The 17,465-nt window shown below is 49.6% G+C and overlaps 2 protein-coding genes across 2 annotated transcripts; one reads left to right on the forward strand and one right to left on the reverse strand.

Moving 5' to 3' along the window:
• The first annotated feature begins 1,245 nt into the window (after nucleotides 1–1,245).
• Nucleotides 1,246–9,659, forward strand: DHCR24 (24-dehydrocholesterol reductase). The gene is made up of 9 exons (XM_032192088.1): nucleotides 1,246–1,556; nucleotides 1,908–2,063; nucleotides 2,499–2,604; nucleotides 2,869–2,987; nucleotides 3,078–3,341; nucleotides 4,142–4,285; nucleotides 5,256–5,453; nucleotides 6,212–6,390; nucleotides 8,688–9,659. Exons 1-9 carry the CDS (start codon nucleotides 1,326–1,328, stop codon nucleotides 8,839–8,841), a joined length of 1,551 nt encoding a protein of 516 aa, XP_032047979.1. The 5' UTR covers nucleotides 1,246–1,325; the 3' UTR covers nucleotides 8,842–9,659.
• A 2,902-nt stretch (nucleotides 9,660–12,561) lies between these two features.
• Nucleotides 12,562–16,668, reverse strand: LEXM (lymphocyte expansion molecule). Its single transcript, XM_032191868.1, has 9 exons — nucleotides 16,657–16,668; nucleotides 16,151–16,255; nucleotides 15,923–16,039; nucleotides 15,682–15,819; nucleotides 15,450–15,587; nucleotides 15,019–15,183; nucleotides 14,706–14,867; nucleotides 13,723–13,853; nucleotides 12,562–12,634 (listed from the first exon to the last, which is right to left on the reverse strand). Exons 1-9 carry the CDS (start codon nucleotides 16,666–16,668, stop codon nucleotides 12,562–12,564), a joined length of 1,041 nt encoding a protein of 346 aa, XP_032047759.1.
• Between the last annotated feature and the right edge of the window lie 797 nt (nucleotides 16,669–17,465).

Below are 17,465 nucleotides of genomic sequence, written 5' to 3' on the forward strand. Positions count from 1 at the left end.
TGAAAGTAGTATTTACACCAAAGGTATAAATATCTCCTTATGAATAAATGATGCTGTTACCCAATAAGCCCTGCACTTGACCACTCTCAGATCAAGCACAATTATTTAGCTCCTTCACGGAGGTTAAAATAACCTCTCCTACAGCACGGGAAACTTCTTTGTCATGCATAATTCCAGCCAGCAGGGAAATGGGTAAACAAAAGGCGATAACATCAATTCAGGTACAAGAAGGAAAAGCACCAGCGTAGTACAGCCTGGCCACGAATGCAATCAACACAATTTGAGAATAAAGTCAGGCTGGAAAATCGGGAGACCACCTCAAAACATTGGAGCAGTGAAGCCGCAGATGAGTTTTTTGATAAAAGCAGGGGGAAAAAAGAATGAGCAAGGCCCAGAACAGCGGCTCCCAGTTTTCTGAAGGAGACACAAGGTGTGGCTGCTGAGCTTTGAACCCTGCTGCTCTTGTCACCCGACGGACCTGTGCCCTGTCCCCTGATGACACCAGCCCCTGACCCAGGGGGGTCCCAGACCCTCAGACCCCATCCCCATCCCCATGGGTGCCCCCACCTGGAGCCCCCACCCCAGCCTCACCCTTCTGGGGGTGCCCCTGCCCCAGGTCCTGTCCCCGTGAGGGTGCCCCCAGCCTGCCCCCTCCCCACTCCTGATCTCCCAAGGGTGCCCCCACTTGGGTGCCCCCACTGCGTCCCCCACCCCATCCCTGTGCCCCCAGGGTGACCCCAGGACCCCCATCCCCAACCCCAACCCCATCCTCATCCTCATCCCCATCCCCATCCCTGTCCCCGTCCCTGTGCCCGTCCCTTTCCCTGTCCCTGTCCCTGTCCCCCCAGGGTGCCCCCACCCAAGGGTGCCCCCTCCCCTCCCCCTCCCCTGGGGTGCCCCCTCCCCAAGCCCCGCCCCCCTCCCCTTAGCCCCGCCCCCAGCCCCGCCCCTCCCCACTCCCCCCCCCGCCCCTCCCCCGGGGTGTTCCCGGTCCCGCCTCTCCGCGCGCCGACCACCTCCCGCCCCCTCCCAACCAATCACCGCCCCCCGCGCCTGGTCCGATCTCCCCGCAGCGCCCTCATTGGCCGCTCCCCTCCCCTCTCCTCAGGGCGACGGCCAATGGCGGCGCGGGGCGGGCGCGCGCGGAGTGGGGGGGGTGGGCGGCAGCGTCGCCGGGTCCTAGCGCCGGGGTGCGGCGGGAACCGGGAACCGGAGGGAGCGGGGTAGGACGGGGGGGGGGGGGGAGCGCGATCGCGATCTCGATCACGATCACGATCGCGACCGGTGCTGAGGCAAAGGCTGAGGAGAGGGGGGCGGCCGGCGCCATGTCGGCGCTGTGGTCGCTGTGCGCCGGGCTGCTGCTGCTGCTGCTGTGGGTGCGGCACCGCGGGCTGGAGGCCGTGCTGGTGCACCACCGCTGGGTCTTCGTCTGCCTCTTCCTGCTGCCGCTCTCCATCCTCTTCGACGTCTACTACCAGCTGCGCGCCTGGGCCGTCAGGCGCCTGCACAGCGCCCCGAGGCTGCACGCACAGCGGGTCCGGCACATCCAGGACCAGGTGGGCCCCTCACGGCACCGGGGGGGGGCGAAAAAAGGGGTGCGAGGGGCTCCGGGGGGGGTTTGTGGCTCGGATTTGGGGTCCCGAGGTTAAATCCTAAAGGTATTGGGGTCCTGAGGCTAAATCCTAAAGGTATCGGGGGTTTGGAGCTGCCCCTCTTCATTATCACCTCCCCTGTGGTGGGGTTTGGTTCGTAAGTTTGTGGGGTTGCAGCGCTGTGAGGCAGACAGAGCGGTCACCCACCCTCTGGGAAATGACAATATTTGTAGATATTTGTCATGCTGAGGGGAAAATTTGCCACAGGAGGGGTGTTTCTGGCTCAAAGCGTCTCCCTCTTGCCGTTCCCTGCAGGTTCGGGAGTGGAAGAATGAAGGCAGCAGGAGGTACATGTGCACCGGGCGGCCCGGCTGGCTGACCGTGTCGCTGCGCGTGGGGAAGTACAAGAAGGTGCACAAGAACATCATGATCAACCTGATGGATGTGCTGGAAGTGGACAGCGAGCGGCAGGTAACGTTCCCCACAACGCTTCCGTAACGCTGAAACCTGCAGCGTTTTGTGCCGTGGTTATAGCTCGGGAGCAGGACCCCATCCAGAACAAAGGATGTTCCTGGCAGTCGGCTTTGCAGACCCACCAATATTCGGGTTTTACAACATGCACTTGGATCACTCTGTCCAAAAAAACAGCATATGGGGTTGCTTAGTTTTACGTGCTGAAGCCTGAAAGCCCAGATTGATTTATGGGCTTGGGGACTGAGCAACAAGATGCTGAGGCAGGGGAGGAATCACTAAACAGTTCCAACTATTTTTAGTAGCGCTCTTGGGGAAGTAAGGCTCTGAGTTCTGATAACAGATGGGACTACAATCCAGTTAGCCATGGTTTGTCATCACTAACGCCAAACACTTAGCTTATGGCTGATTGTTGGTTTTTTTTTGGCTTTTTAGGTGGTTCGTGTGGAACCTTTGGTCACCATGGGCCAGCTGACTGCATACCTGAATCCTATGGGCTGGACTATTCCTGTGGTGCCAGAGCTCGATGACCTTACAGTAGGTAAGAGTTGTTGTGATGACAAGAGACTGATGGATTTTGCTGCATTTTCATTTGCTTTTATGCAGTAGCGCCTTGTCAGATTTAAAAGTGTCCTGAAATACTCTGTGTTCTGTTAAGGTATTTGTGTTACAAGCACTCATTTCTTCCTTTTTCCAAATAATCTTAAAAGCCACACCCAGAGCTCAAAAGCAAAGCTTTGTTCTCATAAATCACGTTCATTTTGAAGCGTGTTTCATGTGATTTGTTATGTGCTCTCTCAACAAGGTGGTTTGATCATGGGAACCGGCATTGAGTCTTCATCCCATATCTATGGACTTTTTCAACATACCTGTGTGGCCTATGAACTTGTTCTTGCTGATGGAAGCCTTGTGAGATGTACACCAGTAAGACAAAATGTTCTTTTGCTATCATTTACAATGTCATTGACCCTTGTCAGTATGGATATATGATTGAGTATGACATACTTTTTGCAGACTGAAAATTCAGACCTATTTTATGCAGTGCCTTGGTCTTGTGGTACTCTGGGTTTCCTGGTTGCAGCAGAAATAAAAATGATTCCTGCCAAGAAATACGTCAAAATCCATTACAAGCCCGTAAGAGGACTGCAGAATATTTGTGAAAAGTTTACCGAAGAGTCTAAGAAAAAGGAGAATAATTTTGTGGAAGGACTCGTGTATTCTTTGGACGAAGCAGTCATCATGACAGGAGTCCTGACCGATGAAGCTGAACAAAGCAAGGTAACTAAAGGGAAGTTATTCACAAAGAAAACAATGCCCCCAGGGTTTAATCGGAGCTACGCTACCATATTACATTTTACAACTAGAATCATTATAAGATCAGAACAATCTCTTAATATGGGATGAAAACTTAGATCTGTCCTCCAGGATGTTTTAAATTGCAGCTCTTTGTTACTACAGCAGAGTCTGTACTCTAAATCTCTTCAATTGATGGGAAGCGACCCATTGATTTCCGTTATTACTGCAAATAATTTAATCTGCCTTTGCTTTGCAGTACCCAGGGAGGAAGAGAAGTATCTTTTTTCATATACTCTGTTTCAACCTGCAGTTATTCAGAGCAACTCTTTCCCCAGCACCTCTTAATGCAGTTAACGCTACTAGTAAGACAAATCAGGCATGTTTGTAGAATGGACGTGCTGTCTGTTCACTGCGTTGCTCAACCTGGATGTTTCTCCTCTGCCACAGTGGGGCTTCGGATTAATGATGGGTTGAGAGCTCAGTGTCTTAGGAATCTGGTTCTGCCACATTCGTGGTCTCCTATTACCCTGCCCATAACATGCAGGCCTTGTTTAAATTCTCCATCGTGAGAAGAATGTTAAGAGGGAGCCGTGCGTGTGGCTGGAAGAAGGAGACATGAAGGCTTTCTAGATTTCTGGAGACAGTCTCTTTTGAACTGTCACAGAGGATATAATGTTGATCCTTCATGGTAAAGGAATTTCGGGGATGTACTTAATGTTGTCTGGTAAGGTGTCATTGTCGTCCACGTTGGGATTTGCTAATGAGTGTATGTTTCCTTGTAGATAAACAGAATTGGCAACTACTACAAGCCATGGTTCTTCAAGCATGTGGAGAAGTATTTGAAAGCTGACAGGACTGGGATTGAATACATTCCCTCGAGACATTATTACCATAGACATACACGTAGCATCTTCTGGGAACTCCAGGTAAGACCAGATCCAAAATTAAAATAACATCTACAGAAAGCTGCTCAGCTCTTTCCCCGTGTAGGTACAATGTGCCTTCTTCCCCTTGGCAACACTTCTGCCTTGAATGACAGAGAAAAAACAATGAAGTTAGTGGCAAATGTAAAGCCCTGTATTTGGGCAACACAAAGCCAAAGCCGCTACTTTATATTTAAGGCATCAGATCGTAACTTCCTAATTTTGGTTCCAGTGCTTTTCTGAATTTAAAATGTAAATGCATACTTAAGCGTTAAGATTTTACGCCTACTAAGTGATTTCCAAAGACAAACGGTGGAAAAACTATGAATGTGTCAATCGTGGCTGAAAATGTGCCCTGCCTAAACTCATAATGCTCATTATTTAGTTGCATCATTAATTTTAATTACATGAACGCATTTGTAGTGATGTGCATTTATGCAAAACTTTTATTTGGCATGCTGAAAGATTACTATTGCCACATTTTGAATCTTCGGAGTGAGATACCAAATCCTTCCAGCTGCTGGAGAAGTTAAGCAGGAGTTTGCTATGCAGAAAGTACTTCACATTTTACAGCTGTAACGTTCTTTTAAGGCCCAATCTTGCATGTGTCAGCTCTTGCAAGAGTTTTGCAAGTTCAGCTTCTTATGAGCTCCTTGCACCCGTTTTTTAAGATAATAGCCTACTTCTCTTGGAACTTCATTATCTGAAAGTATTTGGGGCTGACTGTGTGCTGGGATTCGTATGGCTCTGAAAATCATTTGTCATAAGCAGAGGAGGCTTAGGAATGGGCTGTGCAGCTAAATTCAGTCCAGACCTCTCTGAGTTCCTGTTCGTATTATAATAGCTCAGCAAAAGTATCAGCAGTTAAATTTATTGAAAATCTCATTTACTATTGCTCTGAGGATTCTCAGGCATTGTCTTTTGCTTCACTTACACGTTCCTAAGTCAAACTTCTCTTCTTTCCTCTTTAAAGGATATCATTCCTTTTGGCAACAACCCTGTTTTCCGTTACCTGTTTGGCTGGATGGTTCCTCCAAAAATCTCTTTGTTAAAACTCACCCAAGGAGAAGCGATTCGAAAGCTGTACGAGCAGCACCACGTCGTACAAGACATGCTGGTCCCCATGAAGAGCCTTGAAAAATCTATCCAAACCTTCCACGTTGACCTTAACGTAAGAACACCCATTTTTAAACCACAGCAAATTCCAGAGTGCACGTTACAAGGACAGTGACCCTTGGTTTTAAAGCATGATAGTCTGCTTGTGGGAAAGGTCATTATCTTATCGGGGGGGGACTGTTCTTTGCAACTCCGTGACACAAGGCTGCAGGAGAGAACATAGCTTTCTGAAGAATATAAACATGACATTCAAATTCTAGTTAGAAGGCCAGCACTTCTAAAAGATTTCATCACTTAGTAAGGCTTGAATTGATTTTTTTTTCACCTAAATCACTGGCAGTCATGCTAAAACCATATTGTGGAAATTGTTTTCCCTTTCTTGTTTTTATTTCTGGATTTATTTTAGTTTGTATAAGTACAAATCTGGTTATTTCAGTTTTGGACTGACCTGGTAAAGAAAACACTTAGTTCTCTTTTTATTCAGAATGTATTCAGTCTTTGCTTTGGGATTGGGGTGGGGGGGTCATTTCTATTTTAAAGGTACATTCTGGTCTTTAAGGATTTGGAGGGGCGAATGTAATTCCTGGATCACACTGCACATACTCTGAGCATCTTAATTAGTTTGTGCTACAGTCATCAGAAAGTGGATCTAAAAACCACAGCTAGAGAACGGGAGAGGAAGAGCTGTGTAAGATCTGATCCCAAACTGGGGCAATGTCCTCTTAATTCTTCATTTTGTCGCCTTTACTAAGAGATATTTTCAACAAAACGGTCATTTAAGCTAAGTGACGGGATGTTTCCTTACCTCTGCAGGTATACCCTCTGTGGTTATGCCCTTTCATATTGCCCAATAACCCTGGTATGGTCCACCCAAAAGGGAACGAGACAGAGCTCTACGTGGACATCGGAGCTTACGGAGAGCCCAAAAGGAAACAATTTGAAGCCAGGGCTTCAATGAGGCAGATGGAAAAGTTTGTAAGAAGCGTGCATGGGTAAGGTTCCCACTCGTTAGCGTGGTATCAGTGCCATATAACTGACAGCTGTGGAGTTTAATCACATTTATTTCACAGTACAGCACTTCAGTATTGCAATAATTTAACAGCCACCGTAATGAAAAGCTAACTTTAATTACCAGGCTTGATGGTACAATTTTTAAATACAATTGCGACTTCAGTGATTTGATTGCAAACCCAAGCTAATAAACGGGCTCGCTGGCTGAAGTTCTTGGCAGTGTGTTTGGGAGCTAGGTAGCTTCCAAACGGGTCACCCATGCATCCTTTTAAGCTCCAGCCTGCTCTGGGAGTAGAATCTGCTGCAACAAAACATGTCCATGCAGGCAGAAAGACCTCAGCAGGTCTGCACTGATGGTGTGGAAACCAGTTTCTGTGCTGAACTGGTGTTAGCGTGGGTTGGTGACCATTCGCCTCCCGTCCATAGGAGGGCAGGCACTGAGCTTGCCCACTGAAGCTGACTTGTTTGGAGGCTGGTTCAGAGCAGGGGCAGCACAAGAGCTGTTCTGGCCGCAGCTGGCCACAGCCCCTTCAGGAATCCCGCAGGCTGTTAAAGCTTGGACAGCTTCACGGGCTGCCCTTGGGGCTGTCCTGCTCCCTGCCCTCCTGGCAGCGCCTGTGGCAGCTCTGCCCCGTCCTTGGCTGCTGCGTCCTCGTGCGGGGAGCTGAGCCTTGACTGTTCACCCTGATCCCTAGGCGGTGGGAGCCTTTCCTCTCACAGGTGGCACCTCCAGAGCCTCCTTCTCCCTGCCCTGCTCCTTGTTACACAGGACCACAGTGAGATGTGCAGCCACCATCTGTCAGCGACTCGTGCCAGCCTAATTTGCTGTAGGAGTGTCAGTAGAGAAGCAGTTACTTGTTTCTCAGGAACAAAAAACCAACTCCGTGGTATTTTTACACCGTCAGTACAAGTTAACTCCATTTCTATTTCGACCTGTTTCTCAGTCTAACAGTGATTCTGTCCCGTGTGGCCGAGTAACAGTGGTGAGTCTGCTTCAAGGTGATTTGGAGAATGTAAATGACTTTTACCTACAATAAGTGATCCGCCAAAGAACAAAGCAACCAAAAGTTAATTTTAAGCTTCTTTAATTAACTTGAAATTAAGCTTTTAATTTAATTCTCTTTACTAGCCGAGTTTAGTCTCTTCCATACCTGTCACTGGAAAATAAACAATGTATAAAAGCTTGATGTCGCCATTCATAGTTACAGCAACAGAGCTTGTATGTACCTGTATTTTACTGCTTCCTCTGATGCTAGCTGCATTTTGGAGAGAAGAGTGAGTGAGTAAGAAAGAGTCCACAGCTAAATAATGATTCAGTTTGGTTTTTGTAAATTGATCCCTGTTAAACTGGGCCTCATTTACGCTATGAACTTACAGTCTTACCCTAGTCTGATCTCTGGCAGATTTCTTCCTTCACAGCTATAGTCTCAGTGTTGAGGTCAAAGAAATCTTAAAACCGAAAAGGACACGCTGCATCTGTCTTGAATGCATTTTGCAGTGCGGCTGGCATGAGATGCAGTGACTGTATCTCCGTGGATCATAAGAAAGCATGCAGGAAAAAAAAACAACTTCATTTTTTTGAAGCTGAAATTAAAAAGCTTTCAACAGAGGAAAAAGGAATGCAGGCTTTCCAAAGCAGACAGAAAAGTATTTGTCAGGGATCATTTAGGTCATGTGTGGTTTTCAGTGCTGGGGGCCAGACTCCTGGTTTGGGGCAACTTCTGAAGTTCTCTCCAGACTTGTGTTTCCGTGAGCACGAGCTGTGAGAATACATGGCTTTGGGAGATTTGGCTGCAGATGGTTATGAGATCTAAACATGAACCACAGTTTTATATACACTTTTTAGTTCCTCTCCTTTTCTCTTTGTAGTAGCAAAACTAATAAAAGTGGCGGTACACTGATGGCTGAAGACATTTGCTGAACCAAACCTTAAAAGCAGCAGTTATTTCAATTGCTTCCTTTTCCCATCTTTACCAAAATGACTGTATCGGTATTCTGCTGTTTACACCATCAAATGTTATTTACTCTTGGAAGAAAAATCCTGATAACATTAAATCCACAAAATATAACTGGCTGAGTGTCCCAGCACAATCCATATGAGCAATTAGATTTGTCTGGTTTTAAAAAGCCTTTTTTTTTTTTTTTTTTTCAAATGTTTGCTCTCATAGCCTGCCCTGTCTGTTTTCTTTTTGATTCTGTTTCAAACCCTGCGGCACAATTAATACTGAATCTGTCTCTTTCTTCCTGTTTTTTTTTTTGTTGTTTTTTTTTATTTCAGCTTCCAGATGCTGTATGCAGATTGCTATATGACCCGTGAGGAGTTCTGGGATATGTTTGATGGCTCGTTATACCACAAGCTGAGGGAGCAAATGAATTGCAAGGATGCCTTTCCAGAAGTGTATGACAAAATCTGCAAAGCTGCCAGGCACTGAGCCTGAACGACCTAATTAAGCAATCAGGGAAAGATGAATTTACCTATAGCTAGTCAGTCTATCCTTTTTAAAGAAAAGCTTTATTGCCTCCAAATAAGCTCATTCTTGTTGACGTTTAAAGATATGAATTCATGCTTTATAAACTTCTGTTTAGTATTTCTTAGGATGCTTTAAAACCATTTTTCCGAACTCGAAGTGATTGTTTTTCAAAGTGCTAGCCTCTGTATCTTGGATCTAATGTAGTAACATGGGTGAATTCACCTAGCTCCAAACACGAGAAAAATAACTGGAAAAGATGACACCGAAGCAACACCGGCTATACGCTATAGCTGTATTTAAAATTACTTTTGAAAGTGGTAAGGAGGTGACAGAAATAGGTGCCAAAGCTGAATGAATTGTTGAATTAATCATGATGTTGAAAACATTTGCCTCCAGCCAGTGACCTGTAGGACGGCTTAGTGACAGTACCGCGACCTGGCTGTGCCACGCCGCGTGATGCTGCGTGGTGCGGGGTTGCTTGGGCTATCCCGTGCTGCAGTCCCAGTTAAACTCCCCAGCAGCTGGTTCGGTTCCAAAACTGAGCGTTGAGGTGTGAAGCAAATGCTTTTTACTTGTGCCTGTCAGGTTTGTGCTGATTTTGATTATAAAATGTAAGTGGATGTAGGGTTACTTCTTTAATGATTGACAGCATATTGTTTTTTTGCCTCAAACTGTCGTTGTTCTGGCTTTGTACAGCTGAAAAAATGCTGCTATTTCAGATAGGCAGGTATTAATTTCAGTTTTTTACTTGTTGTGGGTCAGTTTATTTGGATTTTTTTGGTTTTGCCTTTTGTTGGTTGTTTTTTGGGGGGTTTGGTTTTTTTTTTTTTTTTTTTGCTTTTGCTTAATTTTAGTGCCTTATAAATACTCAGTTGGAGGAGGACATGGGTCACCGGAGACCATTCTGTCCTGTTCGGCGGGACAAGGGAGTGTGTCCTCACAATTTAAGGCTTTATTTTCACAAGGTTTGTTAGAGCAAGTGGCTGTGGGTAAGAAGAAATCTTGCTGCGGAAGCTCGGTATACACAGGCATTGGTTCTGACTCGGAGAACGTTTTTGCTTTGAATTTTAGCTAGATTAGATTGATAGGCTTTGTAAAAGGACTGTTTCGGTCACCTGGGGAGGAAATCAATAGCAAGTACTGCTGGATTTCCCCTTTTGATGCATGCTGGTGAAAACAGCGTAGACGTGCACTTCACGCAGCCAGGTGCAGAGGCGTGGGAGTGCTCTGACTCCACAGCTGGAAGCATGGTGCCAAACTCAGCCCGTGTCTCATCCAAGCAGTACATAAATTTGTTATCCTAAACCCTGCTGAGCTCCAGGGAGTAATTTTCTCGAGGGTGGCACAGAGGGCAACGTGGAGACCTCGTAAAATGGTTTGCAGCGGGAAACTGTGTTATTTTTATTTGAGTGCTAAACCAATGATTTTATTTATTGATAGATGGATGTCTATGGTCCAGATGAAACCAATGATAAAGCAGTGACAAGATTAAGCTTGGCCTGTTACTCAGTGATGCATGCTGGGCAAATTCCCTGCGATTAAGGTACCCCTGAAAGCCCTGCCGGGGCAGCGAGCAGCCTGCCGAGGGGAGACACAGCCAGCGCAGTGCCCGCGGTGCTGGCCAGGCAGGAGGCAGAGCTGTGTCAGTGATCCTGGAGCATCCACTGCACCGCTCCAGGCTTCGGGGTACCTGGGAAGGCAAACGCTGATCCTCACACTTGTGATCTTCGCTTCCCATCCCAGCGAGGGAATGGCACAGGAGCAGCTTCCTTGTTCCTGTGCGAAGCTAGGATTTAGCCCAGTGCTTGTAAGATGATCTGTGCAGAGCGAGAATTGGTTTGGTCAGTTTTTAAAGGGCAACGTTAAAGCAGCTAGAGAATATGCAAATACTTCTACTTAAGCTGTGTTTCTCTCACTTACGTACTGATGACCTTTAGGTATGCACTGTACTTGTTTTTTCATTCCTTTATTTATTGGCAAACTTGGTATGGTGTGACTTGGTACTGCAGCTGTACCAGTCCCACTCATGCACATGCATAATTGCTGCTGGTCTTGATTTTTGGCTGTAAAAGCTGTTTAAAATAAAAATATAGCCCGTGTACTGTCCAAGGTGGTGTCTCTTAATGAATTATGATTTTCTTTTTAACAGCTCTTAGGTTATTCTTTCTTGGGCTTGTTGTATTGCTACAAGTGCTCAGCAATTACAGAGAAAAGCTGCTGTCTTGGTCAGAGAGCAGAGGTGTTGCGAGGCTGTTGGATGAGCAGCCTAACGCTGCAAACAGCTTTGGAGGAATGTGGAAGAGCCCTTATCTCTGCCCCAAGACACGCCTTATAGCTGAGCCTTAACCCTTCACTTTTGTCCCATTAGCTTTAAGTGCTTCTTAAGAGCCTCGTGATGCTGTTTTCTCCCCCCTTGCCTCACCCTTTCCCTCTGCCTTCATGGCACAGGAGAACAAAGCTACATTTTGGATTCAGCTGTCCACGTCAGGCGCTGTAGCACCTAACTCATTCCTCTATTTAAACTGGTCCCTGGTTTGAATGACCGGCTGCAGAGGTGAGGATGAAGACACAGTGCCCTCTTCAGCCTGAGTTTATGTCCACATCTCTGTTTCCTTGAGAAACGCCTTTACAGCAGCTCTGTAAGGACGGAGGTATTCCTGCCCTGCTACACCTTGCTCACAGCTCTCACATCTTCTTCCAGTGCTCTTTCCGGGCAGAAGTTCCTGTGCTTTCTCCTGAAAATCCAGGCTGCCAAATGCCTGAATTCCCCTGAAACGTCAATCTAGGTGCTGAAGTCCTATGTTCCTTTGACCAAATAAATTTTTAGCCCTGGCTTATGCTGCGTTTCGCAATCCTGTGTTTTTCTGCCCCAGCAGGATTTCTATAGCCTGTACTCACCCACATCACTGCCCAGGCATTTCTCTTCAGAGGCCTCCTTTTTCCTTTGCTTACCTTTCTATTACAATAATCACTATTTCTTTAAATTACTATAGTTTTACCTGTGTTCAATTATCTCTCCCACCAAAGGGTAATTGCAGATTAATTAGCATATTTAACCAGCCACAACTACCATGTAATTACACCTAAATTTAATTATTCCAGTCTGGTCTAAACACTGGTGTGAGACTTCGTAAAGGTTAACTCCAAGTGAACCAGTGTGCTCCTGGTATACTTTTATGGCCACTATTTGTGACAGCTGACACAATTTTCTGTTCATCTCACTTTGTTCATCGCCTCCAGGTCTTAATACCCTGCAAAAGTTGGAATGATTGCACTGACTTCCCCCTAACGCCCTCCAGCTGCTGATAAGCAGTTGAGTTTTTAATTCAAGTGGAGCTGTGTGTTACAGCTCCGCTGAGGGAGAAGGAAATGCTCCATACTGAATGAGCTGTGGGTGCTAGTAAACTTTCCTTTCATTGACTTACACTGACATCCTCTTCTCAACTGTGTCAAGTTGAAAATAAAAAATAAAAATAAAAAATAAAAAGAATTACTCAATAGGCAAGTTAGAGTGATGATGGACTAGAGTGTTTTATTACCGCAGCGCAAGACTCGAGTTGTTTCCTACCTCCTGTTGCAAGTATTCTCATCTACACCGTCCCATCTACTGGCGTGTCTGATTTATTTACTGATCCGGGCTTCCCAGCGCCACCTTACATGTGGAAAACAGCAGTGGTTTCTTCACAAATGTCCGGACAGCGTGGAGCAGAAATCAAATCTCCAGTTGTTTTTCACAACAGGCCTGAGCCGCTCACTGCGAAAAGAGGATGTGATTCAGTGGACTCCAATTATTGGCTGGATTAATCTCATTAGTCTTAATGAGCGTGGAGGTGAACAGAGCTCGTGAAAGCCTGCCTATTCCCTTGAAGGTACAGCTGTAGCTTGAAAAGTGATTTTGGAGCTAGCGCTGTTTGATCATAGAGCAATTCGGTGCATTTGAACATCCTGCTCGCTGTTCAGACTCTTTTTTATTATTATTATTATTCCTAACGGAACTGCAAACTTAACAAAGCCAGGTGATACTGACAGCTCGATTTCATTGTGCCTCCTTCATCACAGGCCAGCTAGCGGAGCTGCCCCACTGAAAGCCAAGTCATATTCAGCTGAGGCACGTTCCTAACTACTCTCTGGAGATCAAGACAGCCTTTGCGGAGCTGCAGCCCCCAGTGCCACCGCAGCAGTTTGCTGATCTTGGCCACAAGCAAAGGTGAAAGCAGAGGGCTGTCCCGAGGTCCCTCATTAGCACAGTCCCTAACTGCCTCACGGGGCTTCTCACCCTGGCGATTTCAAAGCCCTTTGTGACGGAGCTGAGCCTTGTTATCTTCCTTCTTCAAATGGGTAAACCAAGGCACAGGCTGAGAGCGCGGTTTTTGTTCAAGGCCATTGATCAACCAGTGCTGGGGATGAACCGAGGAAGCTTGGCCACCCATCCCCTGTCCAGTTCCTTCCCAGGCCGCCTCCTCTAATGGGGATGGAAATTTTATCTGTACCTCCACGGCATATAACTTACATTTCACAAGGTGGAAGATCAACCACCGTAGCATCCTGGAAGTGCCTGGATAACCAGTACTTTTTTAACCTCCCTCTGCCCTTGCATGACCACGAAGCACTGAGCTCTCCTCATTTTTTCATAGACATTACCGTGCTCGTTCACAGAGCAAACCTGCAGTGGGGCCAGCAAGTGTTCCTTCATCTCCACAGCCATCCCTTCTGCTATTTAGCCTCTCACATCGGTTGTAAAGCATCAGCAACCTGTCCTTGGCCTCAGGAGTTGCTCTAGCCGAATGCTTTTCCTGTGGGCCGGTGTGAAAGCACCTACAGCCCCCGTTGTGTCAGACTTACAGCAGGTAGGCGTCCTGCTTCGGGTTGCTGAGGTACCGCTGAGCGTCGTGCAGGTACAGGGACTGGTACCTGAGCTGCTGAGGGCAGCGCTCGCCCTTGGTGACATCGTAGCGCCCGACTCCTACGGTGTTCTGGAAGCAGAAGGTCACACGCCTGGTTTCCCATCCTTGCAGGGGCACAACCAGGCAGTGGCTTTCTGTGGCGAGGCCTCCAATTGCACAAATCCAACAGGATGTGGAAAATCTTAACTAAAAGAGGTCTGTATCGCGGGGGAGGGAGGAGGAGATGTGCTGATTGGTGTCAGCCCTGCCAGGCCCCTTCACAAGGAGTTCCTCTCCTCTCACCGACCCTCAAATGAGCTGGCCCTGATTAGCTCCACTGGCTCAAGCATGCTCCCCGGTTGCCTACTGCTAGCGATAGCCACGGGCTGCTTTATCACAGCCTGGCCACTGCAGAGTAATGTGTGAGGTCCCCCCGCAATTACGAAGGTGTCTTGACCTCTTGTAAGTTGCCTGCTCCCCACGCAGCTGCACAAAGGAGAGAGAGAGCCGCGTGGAAGTCCGCTCCTCGTCCCTAGCCAAGGTGGGCTGTTTGAGAGCAAAGCTTCCCTTGCCGGCTTTGAGCCCTTCGGGCTTTGTTCTGGCTCTCCGTGGGGAAGCTGCGCGGCTGAATACAGCTCTGGGAACAGGTACTAAGGGCTCTTCGATGTGCTAGAGGGAAAGCTGGCTTTTAAGTAGCAGAGCACGACTTTCTGGGAGGATACAACGAGCTCCTGGCACCTAAAAGGACTCAGAGCAGCCCGAGGGCAGCACAAGCTCTGCTGCAGGAGCAGGAGCACAAGTTTCTGTTGAGCTGGCAGGAGTTTGGGCCATGTGCTTTAATTCACCATTTATCCTTCAGCAACACGTGCTGGGCATGAAGGGCACCCGGAGAAGGCCTCTTCTCCTGTGTGGTGACATCGTGTGGTGGCATCTGGCTCACACATCCCTGTCCTGCTGCCTTCCCTGCTCACTCACCTCGTTCCCATTGAAGAGGCGGTCGGACTTTCTGTCAAACCTCTTGGCAGATGACCAGAACGGGGGCTGGTTGAAGTCTGAGGATCCCTCAAAGGGTTTGGGATCGTACGAGCCGGGCCCTGCCGCATACTGCACAAAAGGAGAGCTCTGATGCTTCGTCCTGCGTGCAGAAAGCTGCACGGTTGCCCCAGGGCCCCAGCACCCCCAGGCGGGCTCAGTGGCTCCATTGGGACAGGGAGACCCCACGGGGACGGGGTGGGGACACCCTGCTCCCACTGACCGCATCCCTCGGGCACTGGCTGAGCGTGGCCCAGAAGATCCTTTCCGAGGGGCAGCCCGGGTTCCTCGGCAGGGTGCTGAAGCAGCCTTTCTTCTTGTTTTCCTTTGACACCAGCTCATCCAGGAAACTCTTGGCAGTGCCAGCGCCCAGCTCGGTGCCTTTCCTCTGCCGGGGCAAGGGAGCGGCGTGAGGGGCTCGGCTGCTGGTGGTCTCTGCAGCCATCCCTTGAGGGCTGAGCCTTGCCCCTACTTGTGGGCACGATCCTGCTCCCCTTTGCTCTGCCTGCAGCCCGCTTGTTCCCCAAACAAGAGCAACACTCAAACGGGGTCTGGTATAAAGCACCTCTCCACCATGCCCCGACCCATTTATGGGGGCAGTGCCACAGCTTGCTGATAAACCCCATCCAGGCGTCTTGTCCCGAGGCTACGCACCTCCCAGTCGTGCCGCCGGCCACCGCTGGGCTTCATCTTGTCCCCCGAAACCTGGTGGGGGACGCGGCCACCCGCCCGCCGCAGCCCCTCCTCGATGCTGCTGGGCAGGGAGTAGGTGCCGGGCCCCAAGCCGCTGCCCTGCAGGCACAGCGGGGAAGGCAACGGGGATATGGTCAGCAGAAGGATGGGGTCACCCCTTGGATGTGTCCCCAGGGCGAGGGGCAGCACGTGCCATGGCTGCTGGGAGGACACACTTCTCCGTCCTGCTGTCCATCAGCCCGCGTGTGCTGGCGGAGCGCTTGTCCCTCTCATCCAGCGGGGTGTAGGGGTTCCCCCGGGGGCCGTAGGTGCCAGGGCCGGGGAAGCAGTCCTGTGGGAGAGACAGGACGGTGTGGGCAGCCCCCAAGAAGCCCTAAAAGGGGGAAGGGTGCCCGCAGTGATGCCAGCAGCTCCCAAGGTGGGTTGAGACGGACCCGCCGGCCAACCCTGAACCTCGGCTCCCGTGTGTCGCAGATGCCCCGGAGGCTGGAGGGCCGCGTCTCCTGCAGGGAGCCCCTGATGTTGTACGTCCCCGGGCCCAGCCTTGCCTCCTGCAAGAGAAAGCAGAGCGTGAGGATGAGCTGGGTGCTCCCGGCAGCGCTGCCGGCATCACTCAGCCCCCAGGAAATGTGCACGGAGGGTGGATCGACCCCAGCTCTTACCTGGAGTTTGCGTTTCTTCTTCATCACCTTGAAGTGGAAATGGGGCAGCTGGATTGTCCGTGAGCCCGGCTCTGCTCCGGCCCAGCAGGAGGCTGGCACTCTGCCCTGCAAGGCAGAGCCGGAGCATCGCGGTGTGTATATTGCTGCCCCACGTCCCACTGCTCATCCCGGCTCTGTCGCTCATCCCGATGGAAGGCACCAAGAAAGGGGGTTGCTTTTGGGTGGCTGGACTTCACAGAAAGCCTGCATGTGGCCTGGAAGGCGGCTTCCAGGGAAAGCTGGGCTTTGCTGTGGATCCTCAGTACCCATGGACCACAGGAGCAGCTGCTCTGCCGAGCTGCACACTCCCAAGCTCAGGATATGAGCAGCTTGCATCCACGTTGACACCCTAGGGTGCTCCCGAGCCCGAGCTGGGTGTCCCCAGCTGCTGTGTGCAAAATGGTCTCAGCCAATTTGGGAGCTGCACCGCTAATTCTGGCTCTCCCCCCATGTACCCACGGCCTCACCTGGCTGCCCATGTCTCACGCAGGTGGCTCTGCAGTGGCAGCCCACGCCGTGGCAGCCCTCACCATGGTACCCACGTTCTGAGGGGCCAAGCCAAGGACCCTGGCTGGAATGGGGGCTGCAGCCTGGCAGCCCAGAGCCCCCCACCCTGCCTGTAGCAGGTCCCTCGAGCCCTCTGGGGTGATTTAATTACCGTGTCTGTACCAGTGTGGTTTAATTTCAACGTGTCGTCTGCTCAGGAGGAGCTGTCTGAGAGCTCCCGGGGTTGCTCAGCAAAGCCTGCACCTTGGGTAGCTGCCAGGGGGCAGGGGATGTGTGGTGCTGTTATATCCCCCAGGAACTTCCCAAAAGGTGGCTTTAGGACAAGCCCTGCAATTACTGCCTTACTGGGCATAAAAACATCATCCTGGAGCTGCGTGATTACAGTAACATCACTGGAGGGAATGGAAGCTCTCGGGAGATTTACGTTGTGAGATGTGCGAGGCAGTGCTGTGGGCTCACAGACCCTCCAAGCTGTGTAAGACCATGCCCAGGGTCAGCCAGGATGCTGAACCCCAGGCCCAAACTGCAAATCCTCCACAGAATGGAGCGAGGTTTGGCTGCTGAACGACTTCACCTCTCACCTGCCCTGCTGGCAAGGAAAGAAACATTTTCCACCACCCAGTGAGGATCCAGGACTGTGGCTTCTCCAAGACCAACCTCCCGCTCCGCTTTGGCACGGTCCTGTAGCCAGAGTGGCTGGGCCGGGGCTGACACCATTATTCACTCCCCACCCAGCAAAGCAGGAAAAAATAGACCACAGACAGGCTTT

This window comes from Aythya fuligula, chromosome 8 (genome assembly GCF_009819795.1).
Source record: "Aythya fuligula isolate bAytFul2 chromosome 8, bAytFul2.pri, whole genome shotgun sequence".
Classification (NCBI taxonomy): Eukaryota; Metazoa; Chordata; class Aves; order Anseriformes; family Anatidae; genus Aythya; species Aythya fuligula.